The 15324-nt window shown below is 36.3% G+C and overlaps 1 protein-coding gene across 5 annotated transcripts in view; it reads left to right on the plus strand.

Annotated features, from left to right (window-relative positions):
- Nucleotides 1-15324, plus strand: part of Vps13b (vacuolar protein sorting 13 homolog B) — a 527154-nt gene that overhangs the window by 253825 nt on the left and 258005 nt on the right. For 4 of the 5 annotated variants that reach the window (XM_028884474.1, XM_028884475.1, XM_028884476.1 and 1 more), the window contains 4 exons: nucleotides 194-308; nucleotides 1843-1909; nucleotides 5155-5563; nucleotides 12448-12559. In XM_028884474.1, the coding sequence (XP_028740307.1) occupies nucleotides 194-308; nucleotides 1843-1909; nucleotides 5155-5563; nucleotides 12448-12559 (703 nt within the window). Of the gene's footprint in view, nucleotides 1-193; nucleotides 309-1842; nucleotides 1910-2507; nucleotides 2648-5154; nucleotides 5564-12447; nucleotides 12560-15324 lie in introns of those variants that run through there. The other variant, XM_028884478.2, reaches the window with a different exon arrangement.

Genomic DNA, 15324 nt, shown 5'->3' on the forward strand with positions numbered 1-15324 from the left:
ATGGCTTCTCCTAACTTGAGACAGATACACCTTCTCTCACTAGTAAGTTCCTTTGACACTAGTGTTGCTTATAAGTATGGAAGTTTGTGTAACCTTAATATGGTCAGGATGTGTTAGCCAGTGTGAAATATAAAATTGGACATCGATGTTGATTATGAAGACTCTCTTGGTAATCGTACCCGTTTCTTTGCAGAGGTTTGTATGGTCAGTGAACTAGAAGACCTCAGTGCGTCCATAGATGTACAAGATGTGTACACCAAAGTGAAATGTAAGATAGAGAGTTTCAATATTGACCACTATCAAAGCAGGTAAATAATGAGTCATAAATACAGGAAAACTTCTGTTCTCTTTGAGCTCAGTCACCATAAGGATGTGTCTATTTTACAATTATGATTACTCCCAAAGAGAATACTTAACAGATGAAGTTGTTTTCTTAGCATTCTTTTATTCTTATCCAATAAAATTTTATGACATTACATATAGCTCTTCATAAATATCCAAACTACTCCTTTTACAAATCACCTCATGAGTGTGTGCCATGTGTTACAGATTTGTTCAGATGTCTGAAGCACTATTGACTTGTCTGGTTATTGCTTACTCTGTCCGTAGTCTACACAGAGGCAGAGCACCTGCTCATCCTCCTTAACACTTAGGGACTTCTCCCTTACTGTACATCATATAAATGTCATAGACTTAATACCACATATTCCCTATGTAGTCTCTCTGTACCAAAAGTAAGATTGTACGAAAATGACTTGTTTGTAATAAGTCATACAGAAAAAGTGAAGATAGAGATGTTTTTCAGTGTTTAAAAATGATCTAGCCATTATTGTTCCCTAAATATAAGTATAAATTCATTTTCTTTGTTTGACTTTATAATTCCAATGTTTATTTTATTTTGAAATATAATACACATACTATAAAATCCAAAGATGCTATTAAAGTATTTTAAATGATACTGTATTCTTAATTTCACAGTAATTTCTCTTATAAATAGTCTTAAAATCTATTTCTTATGAACTCATAACTCTCATCAGTTCAAGAGTTTTTTTGTGTAGCTATAGATGCCCAATGTGCTTTTGTACAAATATTGATCAATTATATCACCTAAAATAATTCTGCAAACATATTTCTAGTTCTCACATATCATACTGCTTATATCAGTAAGTACTACAAGTTCATGATAGCTGAAAATTGTCATTATGAAATATAAAATATTTCAATTGTTATGTAGTAGGACTTGTCATAATACTATCTTAATAATCAGGAGGTAGTTAGTTTTGTCATATTAACAATGAATTGTTTATTAGCATTTGATGTTTATTTCTTTAATTTCTTTCTAGTGCAGTGTATTTAACATGAAATTATTTTTCATATCAATGCAAGAACTGAAGTGATTTCTGATATGAATATTATGCACTATAGTTTATTATTAATTTTACTGTTGCATGTAAATTTTAAATTCTTTGTAAATTTTACATTTAAGATAAGTTATTCATTATGACATGCTTATTAATATACTTTATATGCTGGGCTCTATGCTAAGCACTAGGAATATAGGGTTTGTCCAAAAAGATTTTACATCTCTTTACCTTCTCATCTTATGGAAGAGACACAAATTGATGAAAAAGAAAAACAGTTAAATCTGTCATTTGGAGAAATGCTCCAATGCCAAGCCATTGGAGTGCTTTATGGATCGTTCTGCTAGGTACATTGTTATATCTGTGCTTTAGTACAGTGGACTGTGCTTTGCTTTAGAACTGTTGATATGGTTATGTATGGTCAGCTTTTTTAACTGAGAGAAATTGAAGAGAACAGATAAGGTGAATTTATGTTTTCCAGGCCAGGGGAAGGTTGGCAGTCAGGACGTTTTGAAGGAGTATTTCTGCAGTGCAAAGAAAAACCTGTGGTGAGACTCATTTAGTAATTTTGATTTTTGAGAATATATTTTAAATTGTTTGTGTTTGTTCTACTCTGCAATAGGACTAATAATTTGAAGAATTAGAACTCTGAATAAATTATTTTAGACTTCTTTCTCTAAAATTATGTTAAAAATTAAAGTTGCTTATTCTTTTAATCTGCTCATGTTTTGTAACCATATTCCTTTGTAGCAATTAAGTAAACTTATCCAAAGGCAAAAGTAGGCTCGTGTCACATTTATTGCTGTATTTTAGCATTTTTGAATGCCGTGTTGACTTTTTGGAAGATTTGTTCCTTTTGTTAGTAAGTTCATCCGGGATTGCCATTTTAAGAAATATAAAGTAATAATTCTATATGGAAAGCAATTATTTCATTATTTTTAATTTACTTTCATTTGCAATGATTTTGCAGAAGAAAGTACAGACAGAGAAGCCATATTCAAGAATGGCTCAGACCTGAACTTATGCAAACTTGAGCAGAATTAAAAATCTTGCCAGCTTTTTTTTTTTTTTTTTTGGCTTATTGCTTTTATTGCTTTTTTTATTTTTTGTCTTTTCGCCTTCTTTGCACCTGTCCATCACCTCAAGCCATGGGGAAGAGTGTTGGTCTTTGGGGCAATGTGGAGGTGTCTTCCTTTCCTGTACTGACAAGCTGAACAGACGCACCTTGTTGGTTCGACCCGTCAGCAAGCAGGACCCTTTCTGTAACTGTCCTGCCTTCTTTCCTTCTGTAAGATATCATTTCAAAGCTATACTCCAGACCTCCCCTGACAAGGGCCTGAAGAAGGAATTGAGCTGTCCGTGCAGTCAACTCTTGATGTTCATTCTTGTCAATCAAATTATAAGTGAACTATAATGTATTCTCATATCATAGAATGCCTTTTTACCATACTCTGGAAGTCCTCTGTACATACTATTATTATTCTGAGTTTATAAATAAGAGTAAATATTGCCATGACTGTAAGAATATCAAGTCAGTTATTAAGCAGAATGGCTTTCTGGTTGACTCTGTGTTGAATGATCAAGAGTTGACCAACACTGCGTTTGCTGTTCCCTGTTTACTTCTTGCCCTGACTGCTTTTTGTTTTATTTTTGTCATGCAGTTATCATCTTCTCATAGGTAATCGGAAGTACTTTACTTATTGCTGTCTTGTATCTAGACAAGTTTGTACTTCTGTTGGTTCCTGGTTACAAAATATATTTAGATTACTCCCTAATAACTTTCAGAAGTATCAAATGTATTTTTTTCTAATGGTACAACATATGTAAATATGTTATTTGAAATTATTTTTAAGTGACATTCTTAAAAGTTAATACAATTCATGAAATTTTTAAATATAGCTGATGCGTAGTGTAATAAGTCACTATAAATATTAATGTTTTATCAGTGTGTGCAAAATACTTTATATCTTTACATAAATCTCAGTCATAAATATTATCCTTATAAATATTTCATGATTTTCTCTTTACGTGTAAAGCTTACTTATATATTTGCATAATAGCAATTTTTTTTTCATTTGGGTTTTAACTTTTCTAATCATTTCTTCAGTACTAGAAATAGAGTCTGAGATGTGACATTTGTATCAGGAGCAGCTCTGCTTAGCTTTCTTTTTCTTTACTTGCATGCTCATTAATATCTATGAGGAGCATTCCTAGGTCTTAATCATTTCAAATGCCTTCAGAGAACCCCACACATTTTATTGTGAATTCCTTTAAAATTTTTCTTTCTACGTTAAAAAAACTTGTGCTAGAATAGGGTTGGAGCTCTGTAAGGGACTGCAAGTTGCATGAATAATCCCTGGGGCTCAATCCTCAAAAGAGTTAGTTACTTCTATGAAAATTTCTTAATTATTTGCTGTCTCTAAGAATTCATTTTAAACAGTATGATACTGATTCTTCGCCATATGAAAAGAATACATTAGCTCAGGTTTGTATTTATTCTCCTTATTCAACACAGTACAACAGTTTTAAAAAAAAACTACAGCTTTTCCCTTATGTAGCCCAGCTTTCAAGAATGTTTATACTGAACATGTTTTAAAGATTTTCAAACGTTGATATATTGAAATGCCTTTTATACTCTTTCTAGGGTTTAAATGAAAGCTTATTATTGCTGGATTATTCAAATTAGTGTAGCCTTCTCCTCAAAGTACTTTTTAGACACCTGGGATATGGAGCATTGCTGTGGCCTCTTCCACTGGGGTGATGACAGACTCTTTCCACCTGTTACTGCCTACTCTCCAGCAGCATAGGGATCAAAGTGGTAGCACTCTGTCTTGCTTTCCTGTGGTTCTGTTTCTTTCAAGCATAGAAAGAGAAAATCCAGGAATCTGAGAGTGGACACAAGAGGAAGTTTGGATGGGTTGAAATGGTGTGAAGGCAGACCACTGAGTGAAGGTGGTAGTTAGCACGAAATGATTACCTTCTATGTGTTTTCCAGTGCTCAAGGAATTAACTCCAAAAATGCATACTAAGTTTTTTTCACCATTCTTCATCATAAAGTCCAGTTTAAAAGAAAAATTAGTAGCTTGCAATTGAGCTCAGAAGTAGCGTACTTACATAGCATGTGTTAAGACCTTCAGTTCAATCCCTACCAATACATACACACACATGCATGCATGCATGCACTCACCAAACCAAAGCAAATAATAGGAGAAAGAAAAAACTCAACAATCTGAATTGCCTAGGCATTCCTCTCATCTGCTGTTTGTTTATAGACATCAACCTGAAAGAAAGTAGACAGCAAGGTGTCCTGGGGTGATGGGATCACAGACAGAGACACCACGGCTCATGGCTTTCCTTGTTGCCCTGTTTCTCTAATGCGCTCCTTTCTTTTTCTTCTTCCCTAGTTGAGTTCTGTTACTAATATCCCTCCATGGGCCCTAGTATCCAAAAACAAAAATCTTGTCTGGAATTAAAAAGAGGTGTTGGGAATGAGGTAATCTCTTCCAGTCTAATTTTATGTTAAGCAATGTGTAAAATAGAATTTTATGTACCACTAATTGATTAGGGGAAAATAGTTTTATCAGGGAATTCTTAACTCTCAGGTCTGTCAGTCTAATATTGCCATGGAAGCTTTCAACCTCTCTATAGAATTGATGACTCCCATGTTTATTAACAAGTGTAGGATGAACAATACAAAAAGGTCAAACTACTAGTCTTTTTTTCTCACACACATGTACTGTCTCCTTAAAAAAAAAAAAAGAAATGTGATTTGTGCTTGTCTTTTCTGGAACAGACAACTACAAAACTTCTAGATGGTGCTCATCAGCAGCATGGATTTCTTTCTCTGACATACACAAAAGCCGTAACAAAAAATGTCCGTCACAAGTTAACCTCAAGAAATGAGCGAAGAAGTTTTCATAAATTATCTGAAGGTTTAATGGATGGCTCACCTCATTTTCTTCATGAAATTCTTCTTTCTGCACAAGCATTTGATATTGTGCTTTGCTTTCCTTTACTTAATGCTATTTCAAGCATATTTCAAACGAAACTACCAAGGACCCAAAAAGAGAACAGGAAATCTTCTGGTCAGCCCATGAGGACCCATACGCTTACTGCCCGCAATTTACCTTTGATTTATATCAATACAAGTGTCATCAGAATTTTTGTTCCGCAAACCGAAGAAACACAGTCAACTGTCGAAGGTATAGTTTTTCTGGTTTTATTTTTTTCCATGTACATGTAGTATGGAGATGGTTGGGTGGATGTGTTGCATTAAATAATTTTCCGTATGAGGCATGGACAGTAGTCTTATTAAAATACGGACAGAAATCTTATTTTACATTTTGTCTTCTTTTTACAGGTGTTACTAAGTATCTAACTCTATTAATTTAGTAAAATGAGAAAGTTGAGATTATTTTTCCTCTGACATTTTCTGTCTGTAATTCTAATTCTATATTCAATTAGTATCCAAGATATGTCATTTTTGGTTAAAAAAATATTTATAGGGATGAAATTTATGAAAATTCTGTTATAAATACCCAGTGACAGAGTAGGAAGAAACCTACAACAGACCAGTCTTTGACTGTATGAAGTTAATAATCCTGCTTCCACTCACAAGAGTGATTTTAACATTTTAGTTTTCTCTATTGGATAAAAAAAAAAAATTGAAGATTAAGAGAGACAGTAAGCTCAGTTTTTTATGCTGTAAGTTTTCAGATTATGTAGACTGAGGTAAACCCCAACTTTGCTGCTTCCATTTTGAAATCCTGAGCACATTAATCTAAGTTTTCTTGAGTAATGGCACTAGTGCCTTGTTGGATGCAGGTTGTAGTAATAGAATATTGACACCCAAGCTCTCGCATCATGTTGCTAGATGCTATCAAAGAATGACACTAGGAAACGATGTATAGAACAGCAGTTCCATAGTCAGTTCTTAGTTCACAAAATTAATCCCGTGAGGAGGTTGTACCCTTTCTGCTAAAGCCTCATGTGAATCTCACTGTCACAAATAAATATTTAGCCAGATTGAATGATGTAACAGTACTAAGGTGCAGAAGACACTGAGTTGTGATCTTTTTTATGCTATCTGTCTGTTCCTGTGGCTGTAATTATCTTAACTGGAAATTAATAAATAATAGAAATTTATCTTTTACATTGGGTGCTTGAAAGTCCCAGATAAAGGTATTAGCAGATTCTCTGTGTGATGAGAGCCATTTTCTGCTTGTCGATTAGCACTCCATTGCTCCGACTTCACAGAGATAAAAATGGGGCAAATGGGACATACTCATTGACCAAATACCTTTAATTAATAGCAGGATGAATGCTGAGGACTGTGTTACTTCCTATAATAACCACTTCTTAAAACTATCATCTTGACTTTATCTGCATCGTAAGCATTTTGGGGGGACACATGCATTTCAACCCATAGCAACTACCCTGCTAATCATTGCAGCCTTATGAATACAAGAGAAATGGAAAATTTCAATATTGAGGCACAGGCCATACTCTATGCTACATAAAAATATAAGCAGTCTTTCTTTTTTCTTCTCCTTATTATTCTGTAGGGGAAGAAGACTGAGTGGCCAGTGGTAAAAGATACCAAAAAAGAATAATACCTGATTACACACTATCTTCTCTGTTACTGTCTGTTACTGTCTGTTTTCTGTCTACCTGGACAAGTAATCTTAATTGCAGAAGATATTCTGCCTGAATATCACCAGTTACTATGGTTTATTAAAATAGCTCTTTCCATTTTCATAATGAAAAAGTATTTGTATAGCTTTATAGACTTGTCAGGATACCTAGAGCTAACTTCAGTGAATTAGTAATTCTTAGTATGTATTCATTCCTATCTTTATGACTATTTTCATTAGGGATTACTTACTTTGACATTGAAAGTTAATATCTTTCAAATATGCTCTATTCTAACTACTATATAATTGCTTCCATCCATTCAAATAGTTTATAAAAGCGCAGGAGTCATGAAGAACAATTGACCCTTGTGAGCAAGTGATGTGTGAGCACCCGCTAAGCAGATAAAAGCCGCATGTCCTTTGCAGATGTAATGACCTTTATGCATTTACCTAATCATTGGCTTTAGTTATGTGACTATCTAATGAATATTATTAGATAAATAATTCACATTAAATTACACAGTAAAAGAAAAACCTACATTTTCAGTAGATAATTCTCTAAGGGCCTAATTTGCAAGTAATTGTTTTCTCATGACCATGGTAGAGATGACTGACACGAAAGACCACTTAGAGTAGCAAACACCCTTCGTTATCTTTTTTTTTTTTTTTTTTTTTCGGTTTTTTGAGAAAAAGTTTCTCTGTGCAGCTCTGACTATCCTGGAACTCATCTAAATTCATCTAAGGTTCATCTAAATTGTAACATACAAGAATGATATTGGGGGCTGGAGAGATGGCTCACCAGGTAAATGTACTTGCCACCAAACCTGGGGACCTGAGTTTGATCTCTAGGACCCATGTGATGAAAGGAGAAACCTGGCCCCCATGGGTTGTCTTCTGACTGCCACATACCCCACCACCCAGCTAAATAAATACAATATAATCAAAATATTAAAATAAAGAATGTCATTGGTTTATGAGTGAATAGCATTTTTTTTAGATAAATATGGCATTTTGTTTATCCATTCATCTTTTTAATACTTGAGTCATTCTCTTTTTTTCTTTTTCTGTGGATGTGGTTAGTGTTAGCATGTGCTGTAAATACTGGCTTGAGAGTATTTGTAGGAATCTGTGTTTTTAGTTCTTGATGTATCCAAAATATAGACTTCCTAGATCATGTAGTAGTTCTCTTCTACAATTCTCTATTATTGAGTAGCCACTGACCTGTATGGGAGCCCTTTTGTATTATAGCAGGATTGGTGGAGCTTTTATGTTGTTGGTTTGTTTTGGTTTTATATTTCTACATAGTCACATTTACTTTAAGAAGTGAGAATGGGAACCAACTCCAGCTGACACAGTATAGCCCTGTGGGCTGACGGCAGAAATTCATCATTTTAACTCTTGATGTATTTTGTATTACACTTAACAAAAGCTTATCAAAACAAGTTCTGTCCATCATTGATGTCTCTGTATATATGTCTAAAGCAATAGGAATCTGGCTGATAGAAGATTTTAAAAAAAAAATAGCATTATTTCTTTTGTATAGTTTTAAATTTCCAATAGGCTTCTAGAATTATGGAGTCCTATTTTAAGCAATTCCAATAATAAACCCAGAATTTTACTACTTGATTTTAAAGCTATTTATGTTGTTTGGTTTTTTTAATCTTTCTTTTCTTTTGGTGGCATTATTATTATTTTTTTGTTTTGTTTTGTTTTCAAGACAGGGTTTCTCTGTGTAGCTTTGCGCCTTTCCTGGGACTCACTTGGTAGCCCAGGCTGGCCTCGAACTCACAGAGATCCGCCTGCTCTGCCTCCCGAGTGCTGGGATTAAAGGCATGCGCCACCACCGCCCGGCTATTTTTTTTTTTTTTTGGTGGCATTATTATAACGTATATAATTTCAGAGTTCAGGTACTTAAGTGTTCTCTTAGATTGCTTTGAAGAACATTATGAGACAGAGAATATTACTGTAGATATCTTTGGAAATATGCTGAAAGCAAAATTTGATATAATTAAAGAAATCTTAGTAGAAGCAACAATATCATTGTTAAAAATACCATTAATTGACTGACTAGTAAAACAGAATAAAGAACAAAATATTTGTTCATTTTATTTTAGAAGTGCTTTGAAAGGAAGTTTGTTGGAATGATATCTTGAGAAGAGTAATTAAATTGAGAATGTCTGATAAACAGTCTCAGTGAGTATAGTATAATAAATGAAGAAACTCTTTAATAAAGGTGGCCAGTGTAGTTTGCATATTCAGCTGGCTGTGTGCATCACAGAGCAGTCTGAGATGACTCATCAAGTCTATTTCCTTTTAGTATGCATGTGCTCATCATAGTCACACATATTGAACCTTACTGCAAACATGACAGTAACTAATTTAAGCCTTTTGTTGTGTGGCTGTTATAGTGGTTATGATGTTATTATACATGATAAGTTCAGTATGCTTTCAACTTTAGGTATTTTATTCTGTTGAGCTTATGAGAAACCTAAAGGAAAGTCTCCCAAACACCTTTATTTTATATTTGACTTTAGAAAATTGGGTTTGAAGAGAAAAAATCTTATGTTGACAATTTCATGAAAATCCTCTTATTTCTGCTTCCGAATAATGAAGCAAGATTTCAGAGTTGTTTATAGCCTTTTCACTTAAAGCACACACTCATGCGCACACACGCGCGCGCACACACACACACACACACACATACAAACACACACACAGTTTTACCTCTACAAGGATGATCTTTCTGAATTATAGTTCTTGCTAATGTAAAGCTTGGTAACATAAAGCTTTTTAATAAGATCTGACAATGATAAAATTATCTTTAACATTCTAGTGTTTATTCAGGTAGGTGATTTTGAAAGTCTGGGTTAACCTGAGTATTGTCTGCCTCTTTCACAGTTATCAAGATTCCAAATCTATAGGTATTCCACTTCCCATGTTAGTTTTTTATTTCAGTATAGAGAGCTGGTTTTTGGATATAGTATGTGTCTCCTGGGGTGAGTAGTTCCTGATGAGCCTCAGTTAAAACAGCTAAAGCCAAGAAGGAAGGCATTGATTTTCATGTTGAAAATGCTTTAAAAGAGAATACCCTTGGCCGGGCAGTGGTGGCGCACGCCTTTAATCCCAGCACTCGGGAGGCAGAGCCAGGCGGATCTCTGTGAGTTCGAGGCCAGCCTGGGCTACCAAGTGAGCTCCAGGAAAGGCGCAAAGCTACGCAGAGAAACCCTGTCTCGAAAAAACCAAAAAAATAAAAAAATAAAATAAAAATAAAAAAAATACCTTCATGTGGCCCAACTATTAAATACAGGTTAAATAAGCCAGAAAGGTAGGCTTGTTTGTTTCCAGCTATAAAGTAACAGAAGAAACCTCTCAAGGCATTTCCATATGAAAGTTCATAGTTTTATCATTTTTCATATAAATGAATGAAATTTTTTTAATAAATTGAATACTGTTCATAATAAAATTAATTTTTTGATTTAATTTATAAACCTTGTCAGTAAGTAGTTCTTTATGTATTTTACTATGTAACCTACTGCGAGCACACTTGGCTCTCAGAGATCGTTCTCTTCTCGGATCTGGCATTGTATGTAACACAAGTATGTAATTGTCTTTCATATGCTCCCCATTTACTGCTTCTGTTGCAGTTGGGATTTCATATGGCGGGTAGTATCTGCAGCCTGGAAGGACAGTTAGCAAGTCCACTAATTGTACTTCTGTGGTGTAGTCTATTTTCCAGGCTTACTATTTATTGATTTAATTGCTGCCTTCTGCTTAATCAGAGGCCTTACCACATGGAACTATTAAGCTTGGCATATAATGCAAGATCTGTGAAATGTAAACACTGTTCATAGTATGAGGACCTATAATCAAGCCAGATCTCCTGTCATTTGAAAATAGCACAGCTGGTTGAGACGTAGTTTTCTGTTTGATCTTTTTTTTGCAATGGACTTTTAAAATTATTGTGTTTACTGAGATGTCCACATGCTAATATTTATTATGCTTGTTCATCTCCTTACTCCCATTTGATGCCCACCTCCTTCCATCTCCTCTCACCCCCACCATTGTGGCGTTTTCTCACTGTGTACCATCTTCCTCCTGCCCTGGGCAGCTAGCTCTATTCTGCTTTTTCATTTTCTCAATTCTAACTTTCTTTTTTTGGACTAATCGAAGTCAGACCATTCCAGCTGTTAAAGCAGCTGGAAATAATCTCCTAGCTTTTGCATTCTTTGGGCAGCACAGTTTGGGAAACACGAATTGGGCCTTTGCAGGCTGTCTGGAGGCCTTGCACCCAGCCCCTCTCTGTTCTCTTTGTGGCAGATCCGGAGGGTTCCTTGAGAAAAGCAGGTTTCCATTTCTCTCCTTGGTTTCTAATACTTTCTATTCCTCTTCCCACCACCACCTTCTCAGTGGTATTGGTAGTGTTTCCCACTGGTAGGCAGGTATACTATCACTGAGCTAACTCACTGACCTCATGGGTTATGTAGTTACTTAAAGTGCAGAGAGTTGTATATTATGTTAATAATGTTTAAATAATAGCTAAACAGCTATTATAGTTGATTTATTGTTAGAAGTCATCAAATTTAATAAAAAGGGTCATTAAAAAGGCCCTATCCCTTCCAAATAATTTGAAGTAGCTTCTCTCAAGCTACTTGAGTCTCAGTCTCTCTCTCTCAACCACACACACATACACACACACACACACAAAAAAAAAAAAAAGTTTTGAATTCTATAAGTTCAATCCGAAGAGAATAATTAGAGCTCAGGTATCTGTTTAGTCTCTCTCATACTTTGTCTTTTTATACTCTCACTTCTCATCTTCATCAGGAAGTGAAACCTGAAACCTGTTCCTCAGTGAGCACTGACTGTTCCCAGGAGCAGCCCCTGCGGTTGGGACAGCTCTGCTGACCAGCGGCGATGTCCTCTCACATGCCGTCCTCTGGCCTTTGTCGTCTTCAGCACTGGACCAGCCCATGTCTCTTAGACTGTCTGACATTTCCCAGCTGAAAGTCTTGCTGTGTAGTTGTGACACATTTCGTTACCGTTGCACGTGTGAATGTAAATGGCTGCGAGTTTTTGCCGGCTGTTAATACTCTGTTGTGTGTTTGTAATGTTAAAATTCCAGACTGGAAATTTTTTTCGGGAACTCTAGTGTGATTGTAGAATTAACTCATCATATTATATACATACACTTAATAATAACAACATATTGTTACGTTGGGTACAGTTCATTATTTTTTCATTGTGATTTTAATTGTGGTAACAGAAAACTACAAAATAAGTTTTGAAGGAAATAGACTTTAAAAAGCATCAAAAATTTTATTCTAAATATAACTTTTTGTTGTTTTTTTATCATTTATTGGCTGTGTTGTAAGGTATTGGCATCCCATTTCCTCAACTATTTCTCCTTATTCATCAAACATCCACATCCACTAATGTCTGTTTCTTTGTTGCAGTGGATCAGGCAGCACAGGAAGACACCGTGGTTTTGAAGGTTGGCTCTGTTGCCATGGCTCCCCAGGCTGATAATCCGCTCGGCAGATCTGTCCTCAGGAAAGATATCTACCAGTAAGTTGATTTTCTTGCATTCAATCTTGCCATACTTTTGTCCTGCAGAACACAGTGATCAATAAAACTTGGTTGGTGTGGCCTCTAGAAATACTTTTTACTGGAGATCTTTGATATTTCAAACCAGGCTTTTCTGATTTTCCTTAGTTGTGGGTTTTTAAATTCCTTCAGACAAATCAAGTATTCCTGTGAAGTGTTGATGAACAGCAGAATGTAAGTACCAAGTCACCATAAAGTGAAGAAGCAAAGCATGGAAAATTCTAGCAGCCTTCATATTTGACCAAATCTCTAATCTCATAAGAAAATGAGGTCCTTTCTAGAACTACCACATCCTGCTGGAGTCTTGTTGTATCAAAGTGAAGCGTTTTCTTAATTTAAGCATAAGCCATTATTTGAAGTGTAGGCTTGTGGATGTCATATGGATCAAAGCTGTAAAGAACAGCAAACTTCTAAGGAGAAATTTCACAGTAAACACTTTCTGCGAAAATGCCGGGCTCTGATTCTGTCACCAAGTGTTTGCAAACCACACCAAGCATATACGGATGACTCCACTGCTGAGCGTGTGTAATGAGCATGGTAAAAATAATGCAGAACCCGCACTGAAGCTGGCGCTGCTGCCAGACGTCCAAGTGCAACTGCTAACGGCACCAAGTGAGAGCAGTCACAGAAGTGCGGGTGAACAAGTGCTCGCCTGCTGGTCTGGACTTGAGATGTCAGGCTCTTAGTCTTTTAAAACTAAATGGCTGCTGCTGTCCAGTAGTCATAGCTTTGGAAAAGTTCCAATTTAAGTATCACTTTCACCACCTAGAAGATGACAGGGTCTCCCTATCTAGTCAGAGGTGACCCCCAGTCTCCATCCTGCTGCTGCAGCACCACCGTGTCCCAGTGCTGAGGTCACAGCTTTGTCCGCAGGACCCATGATGTAGTTTCAAAAGACCATCTCTGTAATGGATGTAGATTTGACTTATAAAGTTTTTCCCAATTTGTTTTGATTTACATATTGAGCTCTTCCTTATATTACTATTTTATGTAGGTTGTAGTATTTATCTCCTTAGCCTTTATTTAGTTGAGTTTATATAAAAATCCAAGGCTATCAGAGCTCTGTGAGGCCTAGAGAATTTTATAACCCCTCTTCTTGGGGATTTTAAAAATTAAAAATGGGGCCGGGCGGTGGTGGCGCACGCCTTTAATCCTAGCACTCGGGAGGCAGAGGCAGGCGGATCTCTGTGAGTTCGAGGCCAGCCTGGGCTACCAAGTGAGTCCCAGGAAAGGCACAAAGCTACACAGAGAAACCCTGCCTCAAAAAACCAAAAAAAAAAAAAAAAAAAAAAAAATAGTTGTTGCTTGTCTAATAACAATAGTGAGTTAGCCTTAGAGCTTTCAGAGCTGTTGGAATTTAGCTCAGTGGTAGAGTGCTTGCCAGTAAGACTGCGGCCTGTGCTTCAGTCTCGAGCCCTGTGATAGGAGCGGAAGGAAGAGTAGAAGGGATTTCAATTCCTAACGTTTAGAAGTTTTCCCATACGTTTATGTTCTGCACTTTGGGGATACACAGTCTTTTTTTTTTTTTTAAAGATTTATTTATTTATTATATATACAGTGTTGTTTGCATGTATCCCTGCAGGCCAGAAGAGGGCACCAGATCTCATTACAGATGGTTGTGAGCCACCATGTGTTGCTGGGAATTGAACTCAGGACCTCTGGAAGAACAGCAGTGCTCTTAACCTCCGAGCCATGTCTCCAGCTCGGGGTGGGGGGTGGGAATACACAAATCTGTATTAGAAGATCATTCTACCATTAGTGAAATAGACAGTGAGATTGCCCCCCCCCCTTTGCCCTTCCCTTTCCAGTTGCAGACCCTTTGTGTTTGGAACTCAGTTTGTCCTCAGTGGGATTGTTCCCTCAGGTTTGCTTCCTGTTCTTCCTGGGCTTGTTGTTACTTTCCTTGCTGGTCTTTCAGAGCGCTCAGTTTAATGTCAGCATCCCTCAGGGGCCTCTTTTCTCCCCTCCCCTCCCCTCCCCTCCCCTCCCCTCCCTTCCCCTCCTCTCTCTCTCTTCTCTTCTGCCGATTTCTGTTCTCATGGCTCAGGAGAAATTGAATTCAAAGCATATATAGTAACTTTGAAGTCCCACATAGACTAGGCTTAACACTATGTGTCAGAGTGTCAAACACCATAGAATTATGGAATCCTCAGGCCTGCTAGGGAGAGCAGTTTTTTGGAAAGCTCACATTCCAAGTCATTGTCATGTAACCAAACTAACGAAGGTTGACCCAGAAGTTCATCAGAAACATTTCAAGATCTCATTGAAATGCTGTGTCGTTAGTGTCAGAAAACAGAAACCACACAGGAATAAAGGCATCTGAGTAGGGGTGACTCACTGGGAAAAAAAAATACTGACATAGAGCAAAAGACCCTGGGCCCTAGGGCTTTGTTTTTATGAATATTTTAACCGTGAATCGCAGTGGACAAGGCTGAAAAGATTCATATTGTGTATTTCCTGAATATATGAAACTTTCAGAACCCAAAGTTTCACAGTAGTGGATTACTACTTCTCGTGGTATGGAATGAGGAAGAAATGGGAGTTGTATTAATAATGAAAGTTTCATTTTGATTCATGAAAATACTCTTGATTTAGGTAGCAAAGACAGTCTTTAAAAAGAGTGAGAACTCATAGTTCCTGGTCTTTAAATTAAAACAAACAAAAGCAGAAGCTTATCCATATCCTTTTGGGGTTTTATAAATAATTATCACATAAATAAGATTATT

Source organism: Peromyscus leucopus, chromosome 20 (genome assembly GCF_004664715.2).
Source record: "Peromyscus leucopus breed LL Stock chromosome 20, UCI_PerLeu_2.1, whole genome shotgun sequence".
Classification (NCBI taxonomy): domain Eukaryota; kingdom Metazoa; phylum Chordata; class Mammalia; order Rodentia; family Cricetidae; genus Peromyscus; species Peromyscus leucopus.